General features: G+C 45.2%; 2 protein-coding genes across 2 annotated transcripts in view; both read left to right on the top strand.

Moving 5' to 3' along the window:
• The window catches only part of MTNR1B (melatonin receptor 1B), a 38104-nt gene extending 32356 nt beyond the window's left edge, over window positions 1–5748 (top strand). Inside the window, exon 2 of the mRNA XM_081197435.1 lies at window positions 950–5748. Within this exon, the coding sequence (XP_081053561.1) occupies window positions 950–1818 (869 nt within the window). The 3' untranslated portion in view covers window positions 1819–5748. The remainder of the gene's footprint in view (window positions 1–949) is intronic.
• The window catches only part of FAT3 (FAT atypical cadherin 3), a 745081-nt gene that overhangs the window by 666586 nt on the left and 64715 nt on the right, over window positions 1–13780 (top strand). The gene's annotated exons all lie outside the window — the stretch shown is intronic.

Genomic DNA, 13780 nt, shown 5'->3' with positions numbered 1-13780 from the left:
AAGATTTGACGTTTTCATCACCCAAAAAGTTTTTGATTTGAGTTTCTACTGAAATGAGGCTGCATTTTAATGTTGTATTTTAATCTTGTTTTTAAGTTGTATTTTAATCAATTGTTTTTTATACCTGGTGTTAGCCGCCCTGAGCCCGGTCTTGGCTGGGGAGGGCGGGGTATAAATATTATTATTATTATTAGTAGTAGTAGTAGTATTTTCCCCATTGTGGGATGGAGGGCTTTATTTGCAATTCTGAGAAATGAATGAGCATGGTCATCCCATCCGCCAGCATTCTGATCAGTTAGCAGAGTCAAAGAAGATTATGACCTGACAGGCATACTGTTGTGAAGTTTATACCAGGGGAAGCCAAGATGGTGCCCTGCAGATGTTGGATCTCCCCAACTCCCATCAGCCAGCATAGCCAACGGTGATGGATGATGGATCCAACAACATCTGAAGTTGGATATCACTTTGGGAATCCTTGCCTTCTAACACATCATGGGCCAACAGGTATCCTCCTCCTCCTGAGTTTAAATCACAAATCATGAGAGCAAAAGTGAGGGGACTTCAGCCATTTTGAAGGGCTGGAAGGGAGACTTACTGGTAGATCAACGGCAGATATCTTCCTGACTATTACTGAGAGGCAGTCACCAACTTCCCACCCCCCAACTGCACCCTCTGAAGATCACTATGTGAAGACATAGTGTTGTGTTTGGGTGATTGTCCCTAAGACTCTTCAGGTGGGCATAGGTTGGTAGAACACAATATTCAGTTTTGGGGGAGTGTCCGTATTTTAGAGTTGGATTTTCAGTCTTAACAGGCATGCAATTCTGGTATTCTGCTGCTCCTTATTACTTGTCACTTGAAGGTGTTTGTTAGTTTCCTGTGAGTTGGGATGTCCAATTAATTATTATTATGTGTGTGTGTTTTTTCTCTTTCTCTCTCCTTCTCCTAGGTAATGCATTTGTGGTGAGCCTGGCCCTGGCAGACTTAGTGGTGGCCTTGTACCCTTTCCCTTTAGTGCTCTCGGCCATCTTCCACAATGGCTGGTCCTTGGGGGATATGCACTGTAAAGCAAGCGGCTTTGTGATGGGACTGAGCGTCATTGGCTCCATCTTCAACATCACCGCCATTGCAATCAACAGGTACTGCTACATATGCCACAGTTTTGCGTACGACAAAGTGTACAGTTGGTGGAACACCATGATGTACGTCTGCTTGATCTGGGTGCTGACGGTTATTGCGACGGTGCCCAATTTTTTCGTCGGCTCTCTCAAGTACGACCCGCGCATCTATTCGTGCACCTTCACCCAGACGGCCAGCTCCTATTATACCATTGCTGTGGTCGTCATCCACTTCATCTTGCCCATCACCATCGTGAGCTTCTGCTACCTTCGAATCTGGATCCTGGTGATCCAAGTGCGGAGGAGAGTAAAGTCAGAAGTCAAGCTGAGGCTGAAGCCGAGTGACTTCAGGAACTTTGTCACCATGTTTGTTGTGTTTGTGATCTTTGCCTTCTGCTGGGCGCCACTGAACTTCATTGGGCTGGCTGTGGCCATCAACCCTTCCGAAATAGCGCCCAGGGTCCCCGAGTGGTTGTTTGTGGTGAGTTACTTCATGGCCTACTTCAACAGTTGCCTTAACGCAATAATCTACGGACTTCTGAACCAAAACTTCCGGAAGGAATACAAACGGATCTTAATGTCCTTGTGGGTGCCGAGGCTGCTTTTTCAGGACACATCCAAAGCAGGGACCGAAGTTCATAAGAGCAAGCCGTCTCCCGCTTTAAATAACAATGACCAGTTCAAAACCGAGACCTTGTAGATAGGGGGACAGTGGATGCAAAAGGGCACCATTTTGTGAATTCCAACAATGCTTTCTTAAAGTTGTACATCTTGTTCCTGCTTACCTTGTCCTGTGTTCTCCCCCACCGAATGAGCGTGCTGTGGCGACTGGAATCTTGTCTTCTTGGCAACGCACCTTCTGTTTACATGTTTCTATATTTGATAGCTAGGTATCAATATGAACATGGCTTTGGAATACAGAAGAAGAAGGTAAACAAACCAACAGGCTGAAGCCAGCCGTGGACTTGGATGTAGAAACAGCAGGTCTACCAGGGTCCTTCAACGTTTGTACAAAATATGGTTCTCAGGAAGCAGAATGCTTGCACTGTCTTGTCAGGATGTGTTGTGGATGGTGACTTCTAACAATTTCCCCTTCTCTTAGGGAAAAGAAAATTACTGACTGCATCTTCAGCCCTGTCTTACGTATAATACAGAAGAGATATTGTCCCCAAGCTTTAGGGGACAGACAAAGAAAGATAAATCCATTCATTTTAATGCAGATCAATGAAATCTGGACCTTCTGAAACTATGTGCAAACCAAAACTACAGCTATCATTTGAATTGACACTTCTCCAAATGGTGCTGTTATCAAGCAGAATACGCATACAAAGAAAAGCATGTATAAGAGGAACATGCATATTAGTAAAAAAAAAAAATGTTCAAAAATATTGGGGGGAAATTATTGCAAAAATGTGTGCATTAGTACAAAAACAGGCGCTTAAATGAGTACAAATTTTCCATGTGGATTTATAATACACTTCACAGCATGATGCAGAAATGGGGCAAACCAGACTTGGGATGGGGGTGGTGGTGAGAAACTGACGCTTGCATATTTGTCCGTTCCAACTCTGAGCTGACATGGCTGACCTATATGCACATGGTGAACAATCGTCCAGTTTTGGCATCGCAGGAGCTTGTCCCACTGCTGTCATGAGATGGCATTTTGTTCTACTTGGGCATGACGGCTGCATGAGCTGCAGGCTGATACAACAATCCTCTTGCCCAATCTTCATCGCCTGCCACCAGGACAAGGCTGTAAATGGAATGGTGGCTCTGCTGCTCTGTGCCCCATTCTGCCCTCCGCAATTTGCAGCTGGGGTTTGGATTGCTCCTTTAGACTGCAAACTTGTCTCAACCCCCAAAGAATCCTGGGAGCTGTAGTTTAACCCTCGCACAGCTAGCATTCCCAGCACTTGTGACAAACTACAGTATCCAGAATTCTTTGGGCTTCAGAAGTATTTGACATGGACTGAATCACGCTCATTGTTCGTTCATGGTGAATGTTCTCTTTTATGAGCAATACTTTGTTTTTCAACTGTATGCTCTTTACCTTTTTCCTGCCACTTTACTGCCTAACATTGATTCAGTTCCTTCTTGCAACCTCCCATTGTAAAGACACTGTAAATGCAAGGGGCAATTAATTCTGTAACGGCAAAGAAGAAAAAGCTATTTTAGTAAATTTTGACAGAGGTTATATGTTTTTAGTGTGACTCTGAAACTCAGGAAGGATATACCGAAACTGTGTGGAGACCTCTGTATACTTGCATATTTAAGAAATTATCAGTTCCGTATCAAAGATTTACAGAATTAATACCAGCATTTGAATATATATATATATTTATATATGTCAGGGAAAGAAAAGAAAGCTGAAGTTTAATGTTCATAATGCAAAAAGGGGGGGAGCAGGGGGAGATGATGACACTTCAGAGATCTACTGCTTTCAGAACAGAGAGGTGTGTTCTCTCAAGCATTTTATTCTCTCTTAAATAATGGGTTTCCGTGAAGGGATTGTATTTATTGCCAACAGAAGATACACATGTGATGTGCATTTTGTTCAGCGTGTGCAACTGGCAATAACTCTAGAGCCTACGAAAGTCCTTATAGTCCCAAAAGACATGGCATGGTTTCTGCCCATGGCGCAGAAGCCACACAGGCGCATGGGAGGACATGTGCCATGGGCAGACAAATGCATTCCGCCCAGCAGCCAGGAGTAGGAATGGGGGAGGGGTTTGATTTTGGGCTGCTTTTCGCCGTGGACCAACCTAGTCTGAGCTCGCTTGCAGACCAGAACGCTGCTGCCAGCCGTATTAAGCACATCTCCAGATTTTGCAATATAGTTTCAGTCTGGGAAAAGTGTGCATGAAAACACACATTGTATCTTAAGGATAAATGCATCAAAAGTGGCATGTTTTGTGTGAAATGTGGGTACAAAATGCAGGCAGCCTAAATGTGGACTTTGTGTCCGTTCTGACAAAAAGAATTCCACGCAAAATGGGACAAGGCAGAGCTATGAGGTGAGTGCCAGTGAGAATGAAACAAGATGGAATTGGCAGTTTAGCTCATCCCTAACTTGGAGATGGGCAGATTCTGTCGAACTCCTGTGGGGCACCTCCCCTCATGCTATATGAGGCATAGGGAATGTTTGTGTCAGGCTCGAGGCATTCTCTCCTCCCCTGGTAGCATCGAGGATCAAAGAAGAAACAAGAGAGTTCACATTTGTGGTTTTTATTCAGCAATTGTGGAGCAAGGCAAGCGGCCCAGTCTTAACGCCATGGTGACGTTGCTCACTCTGAGCCCCTTCGTTCCCCAGCTACAGCCCATGGCTGTACGGGAGGCTTAAGGAGTCAAAAGTCATCAAGCCCTTTGCTGTTGAATTCTGAGTGAGTGACAAGTACGGGGTGAGGGTTCTGTGCTCTCCAAGCAAGTCTCTGCTGGCAGTTTTCCAACTCCCCCTCCTTCCCCTAAGATCTCATAACTTGGCAGCTCTGTGTTTTGTTGTAATACAATCCTGAAGGAGCGTCTCCACCCCCATCGTTCACCCTGGATGTTGAGGTCCAGCGCTGAGGAGGGTCTTCTGGTGGTTCCCTCACTGTGAGAAGTGAGGTTACAGGGAACCAGGCAGAGGGCCTTCTCGGTAGTGGCACCCACCATGTGGAACGCCCTTCCATCAGATGTCAATGAAATAAACAACTATCTGACTTTTAGAAGACATCTGAAGGCAGGGAAGTTTTTATTGTTCGAAGTTTTATTCTTATTGGTGATCTGTTGGGAACCACCCAGATGGGTGGGTAATAATAATAATAATATAATAATAATTACTGTTCTCCCTTTTCTCTGGAAACTACTGGGGAAAGGGGAGACAGTTCCTCCCCCTCCGAGGGAAGCAGAAGGGAAGAAGGGGCTGGTTCCCAAGCCTCCTCTTCAGTCCAGTCCCTGACACTGTGGTTTCGCTCTCTAAATTTTGATCCGGTCCATGCTCAATGAGAAGCTTTTGATGGGCTTTGATGATCTAGCTATATTGAAATCCTAACTGTTGTGTCACAGTCTAGTGTGACCAAGAGACCGAACCCAAAGTGGCACTATGTAGATGAAGAGCAGGGCTTGATTCTCAGTGGCTGAGTCTCCTCCTCCCAACCTACTTGATTGTCCTGCTGTCATCTGCACTACACCGGTCATAATGACAGACAGTTCGCTAGTCAAACATAACATACAAGATGTCATGGATGCTTTTGTTCAGATTCCTGCATTTCAGGGGGTTGGACTAGATGACCCTCAGGATCCCTTCCGACTCTACAATTCTATGATTCTATGAATGTGGCTTCGCTACCTCTCTCCCCTCCCATTGGTTGAGGACATGTCCAAATTCAAACAGGGTTAACTTTTGTCTGTGTGCTTCTATTTATTTACTTTCAGTTGGTGCATGAGGTGAAGAGTTTCAAAGAGACTTTTCTCTGTGCAGAAATAAAAGATATTGTAAATATGTTGTGAATCTTGTATATTGCATTTTTCCTGCAGGACTTTCTCTTGGAGCTGGGGGGAAATCCTGTTTCCTAATCTGTTGGGAATTGTTGTTTTCACTGGCTGGTACTATGAATGCTATCATACTAAATACAGAGGTTGCCTCAAGGTTTATCAAGCGTGCGAGGAATTGATGTCAAATTGTATAACGTGTCATTGACTTTTTCTCCCCAGCTCCTTTGCTATGCTATTAGCTATATCTGGGGCAATGGAGGACGGGGGACGGATAAATCCTGGCATTATGACCCGAAGTCTATTTTATTGTAAATATTTTGTAACTGCAATGGGCTTGATCTAACCTCCAGCAGAAGTGCTATTTTTAATTACATTGTAAAGGAAATCACTAATATGATGTAAGAGCGAAACGGTTTTCTTCTTGCTTAGTAGCAAGTTGACCTGAGCTTGTAAAACACGACGAGGGCATGGAATATTTATGTCTCCGTTATGTGCTCACTGGCAAAAAAAAAAAAAAAAAAAAAGATCCTGCAGTTTCTTCACCCGGCAAAAGTCCTGGACCCAAATTTCAGGAGTCACGATGAGGTTTCAGCAGTTGTACAAAACCACTTCTAAGTGCGAATCTGCCAAGCTCCTGCACTTACTGAGTTGTGATGACGTGACTGAAATCTCACTGATGCTTGGAATGCTTCCACAAGGAGTTCATTTCAGGGCACAGAACATTTTAAATGATATCATTAGTAGATATGTTCGTGCTGTGCCAAATATTTATTTGTGTTCTCCCCCACCCTAACATTTGCTGTCAATTCACGAGAAAAGAAATTGCATTAAAAAATTATCCCACAGGAGAGAACATTTGGGTAACATTCTCATGAGTAGGGGGCAGGGTTTTCACTGCGCTTTACCTTACTTTCAAGATGGCCAGTTTTTTGTTGCTTTTTTTTTTTAAAAAAAATGAGTATCAGTTCTTTTCAATTTATGAATCATCTTTATGGAAGTCTGCATTTACACTTCCTATAAACCTTGTGATGTCCTCAGCTGGGCTTGCCTGGAAGTCTGGTAAGCCAGGAAAGCTGTCTTCACTCTCCTGACAGCTGTCCAGTGTTGTTATAGAAGTCATAGGATGCTACCTTCTACTGAGTCAGACCACACTACCCTCAGCTATGATAAGGTTGACTTAGCCCCATACCCACTGAAATTATGAACTCTCCTGCAAAGGGGGTAGAAAAACAGAACCTTCATTCATGGGGGAAGAAAGTAGCTGAGAAACTGAAGGAGAGGCATTGCTCCATGATAAACAGAGGTACACTGGAAGTTCTGGCTAATAAAGACATTGTTTTAGCTAACAGAGCTGGGAAACTTTGCAGAAAGTTTCAGAAGGTCCTAGGTTTGATTCTTGCCATCCTCCATTAAAAGAAGGATCAGGAAGGAGGTGACAGGAAAGAACTTTAGGAAGACAGGAAGCTGCCAATATTGAATCATGCCATTGGTCCATCCAGCTCAATATTGTCTACAGCAAGGTCTACACTGGTCTACACTGAGTGGCAGTAGACCTCCACATTTCAGGCAGGCGATCAGTAACACTCCTCCCTTAAACTCTGGAGAACTTCTGTCAGACAGCACTGGGCTAGAAGGGTCAATGGTCTGAATCAGTATAAAACACCTTCATGTGTTCTCATTGTGGTGGAGTAGCTGAAGCTTGGAACTCAAGGTGGCATACGTAAGGATTTGAGAAAGTCTTACCTAGGCAGAGACCAGACCCAGATCTGCTTAGCTTCAGCAAGGTTGCCGTATCACATTCCCTCAGACCACATCACAGATTTGTTTTCTCCAACCCCTAGCTTAACCTTTCTATGCATCATGTTCTAGCAGCCCACTATGAGAACAAAATACTGGACTATGTAGGGCCTTTAGTCTGATCCAGCAGCAGCAAGAATTATTCCGGAGCGCATTAACATGTTCTGTAAAGAATGCATTTTATTTAACCCATTGTGGGTGTTGGGTCATTCACCATCTGATATGTTGTCAAAGCATGCTTTTCAAGAAGGAGGAAGAAGAAGAGTGGGGAAGGAAAAGAAGAAAAGCAAGAGTACCCTTTGTCCCACACTAGGGGTAGCCAAGTGTGGCGCTGTGGGTTAAACCACAGAGCCTAGGACTTGCCGATCAGAAGGTCGGCGGTTCGAATCCCCGTGATGCGGTGAGCTCCCGTTGTTCAGTCCCTGCTCCTGCCAACCTAGCAGTTCGAAAACATGTTGAAGTGCAAGTAGATAAATAGGTACCACTCCGGTGGGAAGGTAAACAGCATTTCCATGCGCTGCTCTGGTTCACCAGAAGTGGCTTTGTCATGCTGGCCACATGACCCAGAAGCTGTACGCTGGCTCCCTCGGCCAATAAAGCGAGATGAGAGCCGCAATCCCAGACTCAGCGACAACTGGACCTAATGGTGAGGGGCCCCTTTACCTAGGGGTAGCCACCATGACGTCCCCTGAATGCTGCTGGACTACAACTCCTGTCATCCTTGACCATTGGCCATGCTGGCTAGAGCTGATGAGAGTTGAAGTCCAACAGCATCTGGAGGGCAGCATTGTATTGGCTATCCTGCCCTACAACCTTCTTTAGCAATGAGCAACCTCTCCTCACTTTTGCATACATATGTGCTGAATTGTACGATTTGGACCAACCTGAGCTTTCTAGATGTTTTGGACTTCTACAGCTCCACCAGTCCAAGCCAACATGATGAATGGTAATGGGAGGTGGGAGTTGTGGTCCAACATATCTGAAGAACACCAGGGTAGGGAAGGCCGGACTGGGCAAACACCATCATTAGATAACCCCATATATATTATTCTGCCACATTATCATCTGTGCAATAATACGAAGGAGAATTCGCCATGTTGCTGTACACCATAAGTCTTAACATTCCACTTTTGGGGAGTGGTTGCCAGATCTTTCTGTGTCAATTTCTGTGTTGGGAAACCCCAGCATGTTCCACAGCATCTTAGGACGTCTTCCAGGGTGTCCTATCACTTTGTGGAAATGTTGTGGTCTCAGCATGAACACCCTGCTTTGAGATGGATATTCAAACCTTTAAAATGTGATTTCCTCCAGAGACAGACCAGAATTAGCCATGTAAAAGCTTTTCTTCATGGTGAGAGAATGGAAGAAGAAACAAACATTGAGCTAATTTGCAGGGCAGCAGTTGAAGAAGGTTGAGCTAATTTGCAGGGCAGCAGTTGAAGAAGGAGCAAAAAGGGTTTTCTTGTGTGTGTGTGTTTCTTTGTGGCTGATTAGCTGTTTTCCCTGTGTAAAGGTCAGAGGGGGCAGGGTTTCTGTTGAGGCAGGGGATTAGCTGTGGGAGGAGCTTATCAGAGTTTGCAGGGCAGCGGCGCGCGCCTAGCGGCGCGCACAGTTATACCCATCTTTTAGATTTAAGGGAGCTAGTCTCAAACGTTTGTTGGGGGAGACCTAGGTTTTTTTTGTGGGGGAAGTTATTTGTCCTGTCTTCAAGCTTTTTATGATGGAGGACCTCTGTAGCCACCCCCAACGACACGATCTCAAGATGGAAGGGGAGGGAACAGCTGCAGTCGCCTGCGATTCCTGCGCAATGTTTGCCATCTTGCCAAAGGTTGCAGGCAGCTTTACGTGCAGCAATTGCATGTTGATTGCCCTTTTAAAAGACAAAGTCCAGCAACTGGAGGAACGTGTAGCTACGCTCCAAAGAATTAGAGAGCTGGAGCTCTTCTTGGAAGCAACAGAGCACACCGTCCCCACCAAGGAGGAGACAGGGGACTCCCCTGAGAAGGAGGATAGTTCACCAACACAGGAGCCAGATATATGGAGAAACGTGACTCAAAGAAGTAGGAGGCCCAGGGTTCACTCTGAATGTTTAGAAATACACAATCGCTTTGAGGTCCTCTCCCCTAGCATGGAAGACGAAGAGCAGACTCCATTTGAGGATCACTCCCTCATTACAGTCGATCAGGTATATGAAGACGAGCAGCAAAGTCAGTCCTCAGGGAATGTGCAGGCGACCTTGGAACGGACAGCTCACAGAAGAACCCCGACCAAACCCAAGAGGAGGCGTGTAGTGGTGATAGGGGATTCCCTACTGAGGGGAACAGAAGCAGTGATCTGTGGGCCTGACAAGATGTCTCGGGAAGTGTGCTGTCTCCCCGGGGCTAAGATCCAAGATGCAACTGAAAGACTGCAAGGAATCATAAAACCCACTGACAAATACCCCTTCCTCTTGGTTCATGTGGGAACCAATGACACTGCAAGCAATAGCCTCCAGAAGATCAAAAGAGACTACGAGGCTCTCGGCAGGAAATTGAAGCAACTAAATGCACAAATTGTCATCTCGTCTGTCCTCCCAGTTAAACGACGTGGAAAACGGGGGGAAACCACCAAAGAGGAATTCAAACAAATAGCCAGCACGTGTAGACACAAAGTCAGAAAAGCTAAAGCACAGAATGAACTCAGGCTTGCTAGAGAGGTTAAAAGCAACAAAAAAGGCTTTTATGGGTATGTTCGTAGCAAAAGGAAGAACAAAGAAACAGTGGGGTCACTCAGAGGAGAAGATGGTGAAATGCAAACAGGGGACACAGAAAGGGCTGAACTCCTCAATGCCTTCTTTGCCTCAGTCTTCTCCGATAAAGAAAACAATGCCCGACCTGAAGAATTTGGAGCAAATGATTCAGCAAAGGAAACACAGCCCAGAATAACTAAGGAGATAGTACAAGAATATTTGGCTAGTTTAGATGTATTCAAGTCTCCAGGGCCAGATGAACTGCATCCAAGAGTATTAAAAGAACTGGCAGATGTGATCTAAGAACCACTGGCAGTCATCTTTGAGAATTCCTGGAGAACAGGCGAAGTCCCGGCAGACTGGAGGAGGGCAAATGTTGTCCCTATTTTCAAAAAGGGGAAAAGAGAGGACCCAAATAATTACCGCCCAGTCAGTCTGACATCAATAGCAGGGAAGATTCTGGAGCAGATCATTAAGCTAACAGTCTGTGAGCACCTAGAAAGGAATGCTGTGATCACCAATAGTCAGCATGGATTTCTGAAAAATAAGTCATGTCAGACTAACCTGATCTCATTTTTTGACAGAATTACAAGCCTGGTAGATGAAGGGAATGCAGTGGATGTAGCCTACCTTGATTTCAGCAAGGCATTCGGTCTTGACTATGCTACCACTCAGTGGATTTGTAACTGGCTGACTGACCGAACCCAAAGGGTGCTCATCAATGGTTCCTCTTCATCCTGGAGAAGAGTGACTAGTGGGGTGCCACAGGGTTCTGTCTTGGGCCCGGTCTTATTCAACATCTTTATCAACGACTTGGATGATGGACTCAAGGGCATCCTGATCAAATTTGCAGATGACACCAAACTGGGAGGGGTGGCTAACACCGCAGAGGACAGGATCACACTTCAAAATGACCTTGACAGATTAGAGAACTGGGCAAAAACAAACAAGATGAATTTTAACAGGGAGAAATGTAAAGTATTACACTTGGGCAAAAAAAATGAGAGGCACAAATACAAGATGGGTGACACCTGGCTTGAGAGCAGTACATGTGAAAAGGATCTAGGAGTCTTGGTTGACCACAAACTTGACATGAGCCAACAGTGTGACGCGGCAGCTAAAAAAGCCAATGCAATTCTGGGCTGCATCAATAGGAGTATAGCATCTAGATCAAGGGAAGTAATAGTGCCACTGTATTCTGCTCTGGTCAGACCACACCTGGAGTACTGTGTCCAGTTCTGGGCACCACAATTCAAGAAGGACACTGACAAACTGGAACGTGTCCAGAGGAGGGCAACCAAAATGGTCAAAGGCCTGGAAACGATGCCTTATGAGGAACGGCTAAGGGAGCTGGGCATGTTTAGCCTGGAGAAGAGGAGGTTAAGGGGTGATATGATAGCCATGTTCAAATATATAAAAGGATGTCACATAGAGGAGGGAGAAAGGTTGTTTTCTGCTGCTCCAGAGAAGCGGACACGGAGCAATGGATCCAAACTACAAGAAAGAAGATTCCACCTAAACATTAGGAAGAACTTCCTGACAGTAAGAGCTGTTCGACAGTGGAATTTGCTGCCATGGAGTGTGGTGGAGTCTCCTACTTTGGAGGTCTTTAAGCAGAGGCTTGACAACCATATGTCAGGAGTGCTCTGATGGTGTTTCCTGCTTGGCAGGGGGTTGGACTCGATGGCCCTTGTGGTCTCTTCCAACTCGATGATTCTATGATTCTATGATTCTAATTTGTTGGTGAATACAGTGGTACCTCGTGTTAAGAACTTAATTCGTTCCAGAGGTCTGTTCTTAAACTGAAACTGTTCTTAACCTGAAGCACCACTTTAGCTAATGGGGCCTGCTGCTGCTGCCGCCGGAGCACGATTTCTGTTCTCATCCTGAAGCAAAGTTCTTAACCCGAGGTACTATTTCTGAGTTAGCGGAGTCTGTAACCTGAAGCGTATGTAACCTGAAGTGTCTGTAACCCGAGTACCGTGTTTCTCGTTGTATTTTTTTTACAAAGAAGCTATAAAAAATACGAGTTCTCATCTGGCAGGCCTGTTCCTAACCCAATAGCTCCATCCGCCATCTACCCTAGTCTAGAGATGGGTAGGCCTGGGAAAAACCTGGAAAAAATGGGGGGGGGGGGGAGAAACCAGGTTTTTCCCTGTTTTTCCCCCAAAGCTGTTTTTTTCTGGAAAAACTGGAAAAAAATAGTTTGGTATAGTTTGAATATTCCACAAACTCCCCCCCCCCATTTTTCCTGAAAAAAACAGCTTTGGGGAAAAACGGGGGGAACCTGTCCGCCCCCCTTTTCCGTTTTTTTCCAGGCCTTCCAGCACCCACACTTTGGAGCTCCCTGCCGTCTGACACCTGGCAGATGCTCTCACTGTACTCTTTCCAGCAACTGCTCAAAACATTTTTGTTAGGGCTTTTTTGTTGTTTTTGAGGGAAAGCAGAGTGGCTACCTATTTTGTTGCAAGCATAATACTTTTATACACACCGCATTTCACGTAATTTGTAAAACTACTCCACACTGAACTTTTTTCAATTTTTCCAAAATTTCTATTTTCTCCAGGGGGAAACAGGGGGGAAATGTTTTTTCCCCTCATGGCTTCAAAATTTCCAGAAATTTTACATCTCTACCCTAGTCCCAGACTCACCAACTGATTTAACGGAGGCATTAAAACTGTTCCCTCCACAATATTTCCCTCCTTCTCTCTTACTTGGACATTCTGTAGTTCAGACAAGGCCTCACCGCCGTCCCATAGGAGCTGTAAATGAATCTTACCATGTATATCTAATGTCCACAAATCTGCACATTTTGTGGAAGATGGATAGTATGTTAGCAAACTGTTGTTCACTGAAGGTTGTCCATTGCTGCTTTTCGTATGTCTCTCTTCTTCTCATTGGGGAACCCCTTGCAAGGTATTCCAAGGGTGTCCCAGAACAAAATTTTTCAAAATATTGCTTTGGTAAAAACATAAGTTTTCTGATGCTTAACCATCCTGATGCACTCAGGTATTCAGACCTACTTGTTGCTGGAGTGCTAAATCTCTACCTGGGTTGTACTACTTTAAACTTTAGTGGGGGACTCATGGCACTGGACACAAACAAATCCCTGGACATAGGAAACTATATTTCAGGTAGAAGAGTAGCTTAGGAACCTTTCTCCCTGTTTTCTACGCACTGAGATTTCTTTTTAGGTGAAGGAGAATTGGGTCATACAAGCCCCTACCAGCAGTCTGAGCTGTTAGGTAAAGGTAAAGGACCCCTGGATGGTTAAGTCCAGTCAAAGGTGACTATGGGGTTGCGGCACTCATCTCGCTTTCAGGCCGAGGGAGCTGGCATTTGTCTGCAGACAGCTTCCCAGGTCATGTGGTCAGGATGACTAACCACTTCTGGCACAACAGGACACCATGACGAGTGCCAGAGAGCATGGAAACGCCATTTAGCTTCCCGCCACCTATTTATCTACTTTCGCTGGTGTGCTTTCAAACTGCTAGGTTGACAGGAGCTGGGACAGAGCAACGGGAGCTCACCCCGTCATGGGGATTTGAACCGCCAACCTTCTGATTGGCAAGCCCAAGAGGCTCAGTGGTTTAGACCACAGCCTTCGATGCAGGTTTAGTGTAGATGTAGTAATAACTAGATTTCAGTGCTACATGCACCACAT

The sequence above is a fragment of the Podarcis bocagei genome (assembly GCF_964188305.1).
Source record: "Podarcis bocagei genome assembly, chromosome: 6".
Classification (NCBI taxonomy): Eukaryota; Metazoa; Chordata; class Lepidosauria; order Squamata; family Lacertidae; genus Podarcis; species Podarcis bocagei.
Note: the sequence above shows the minus strand (reverse complement) of the source record. Positions and strands in the feature narration are given on the sequence as shown.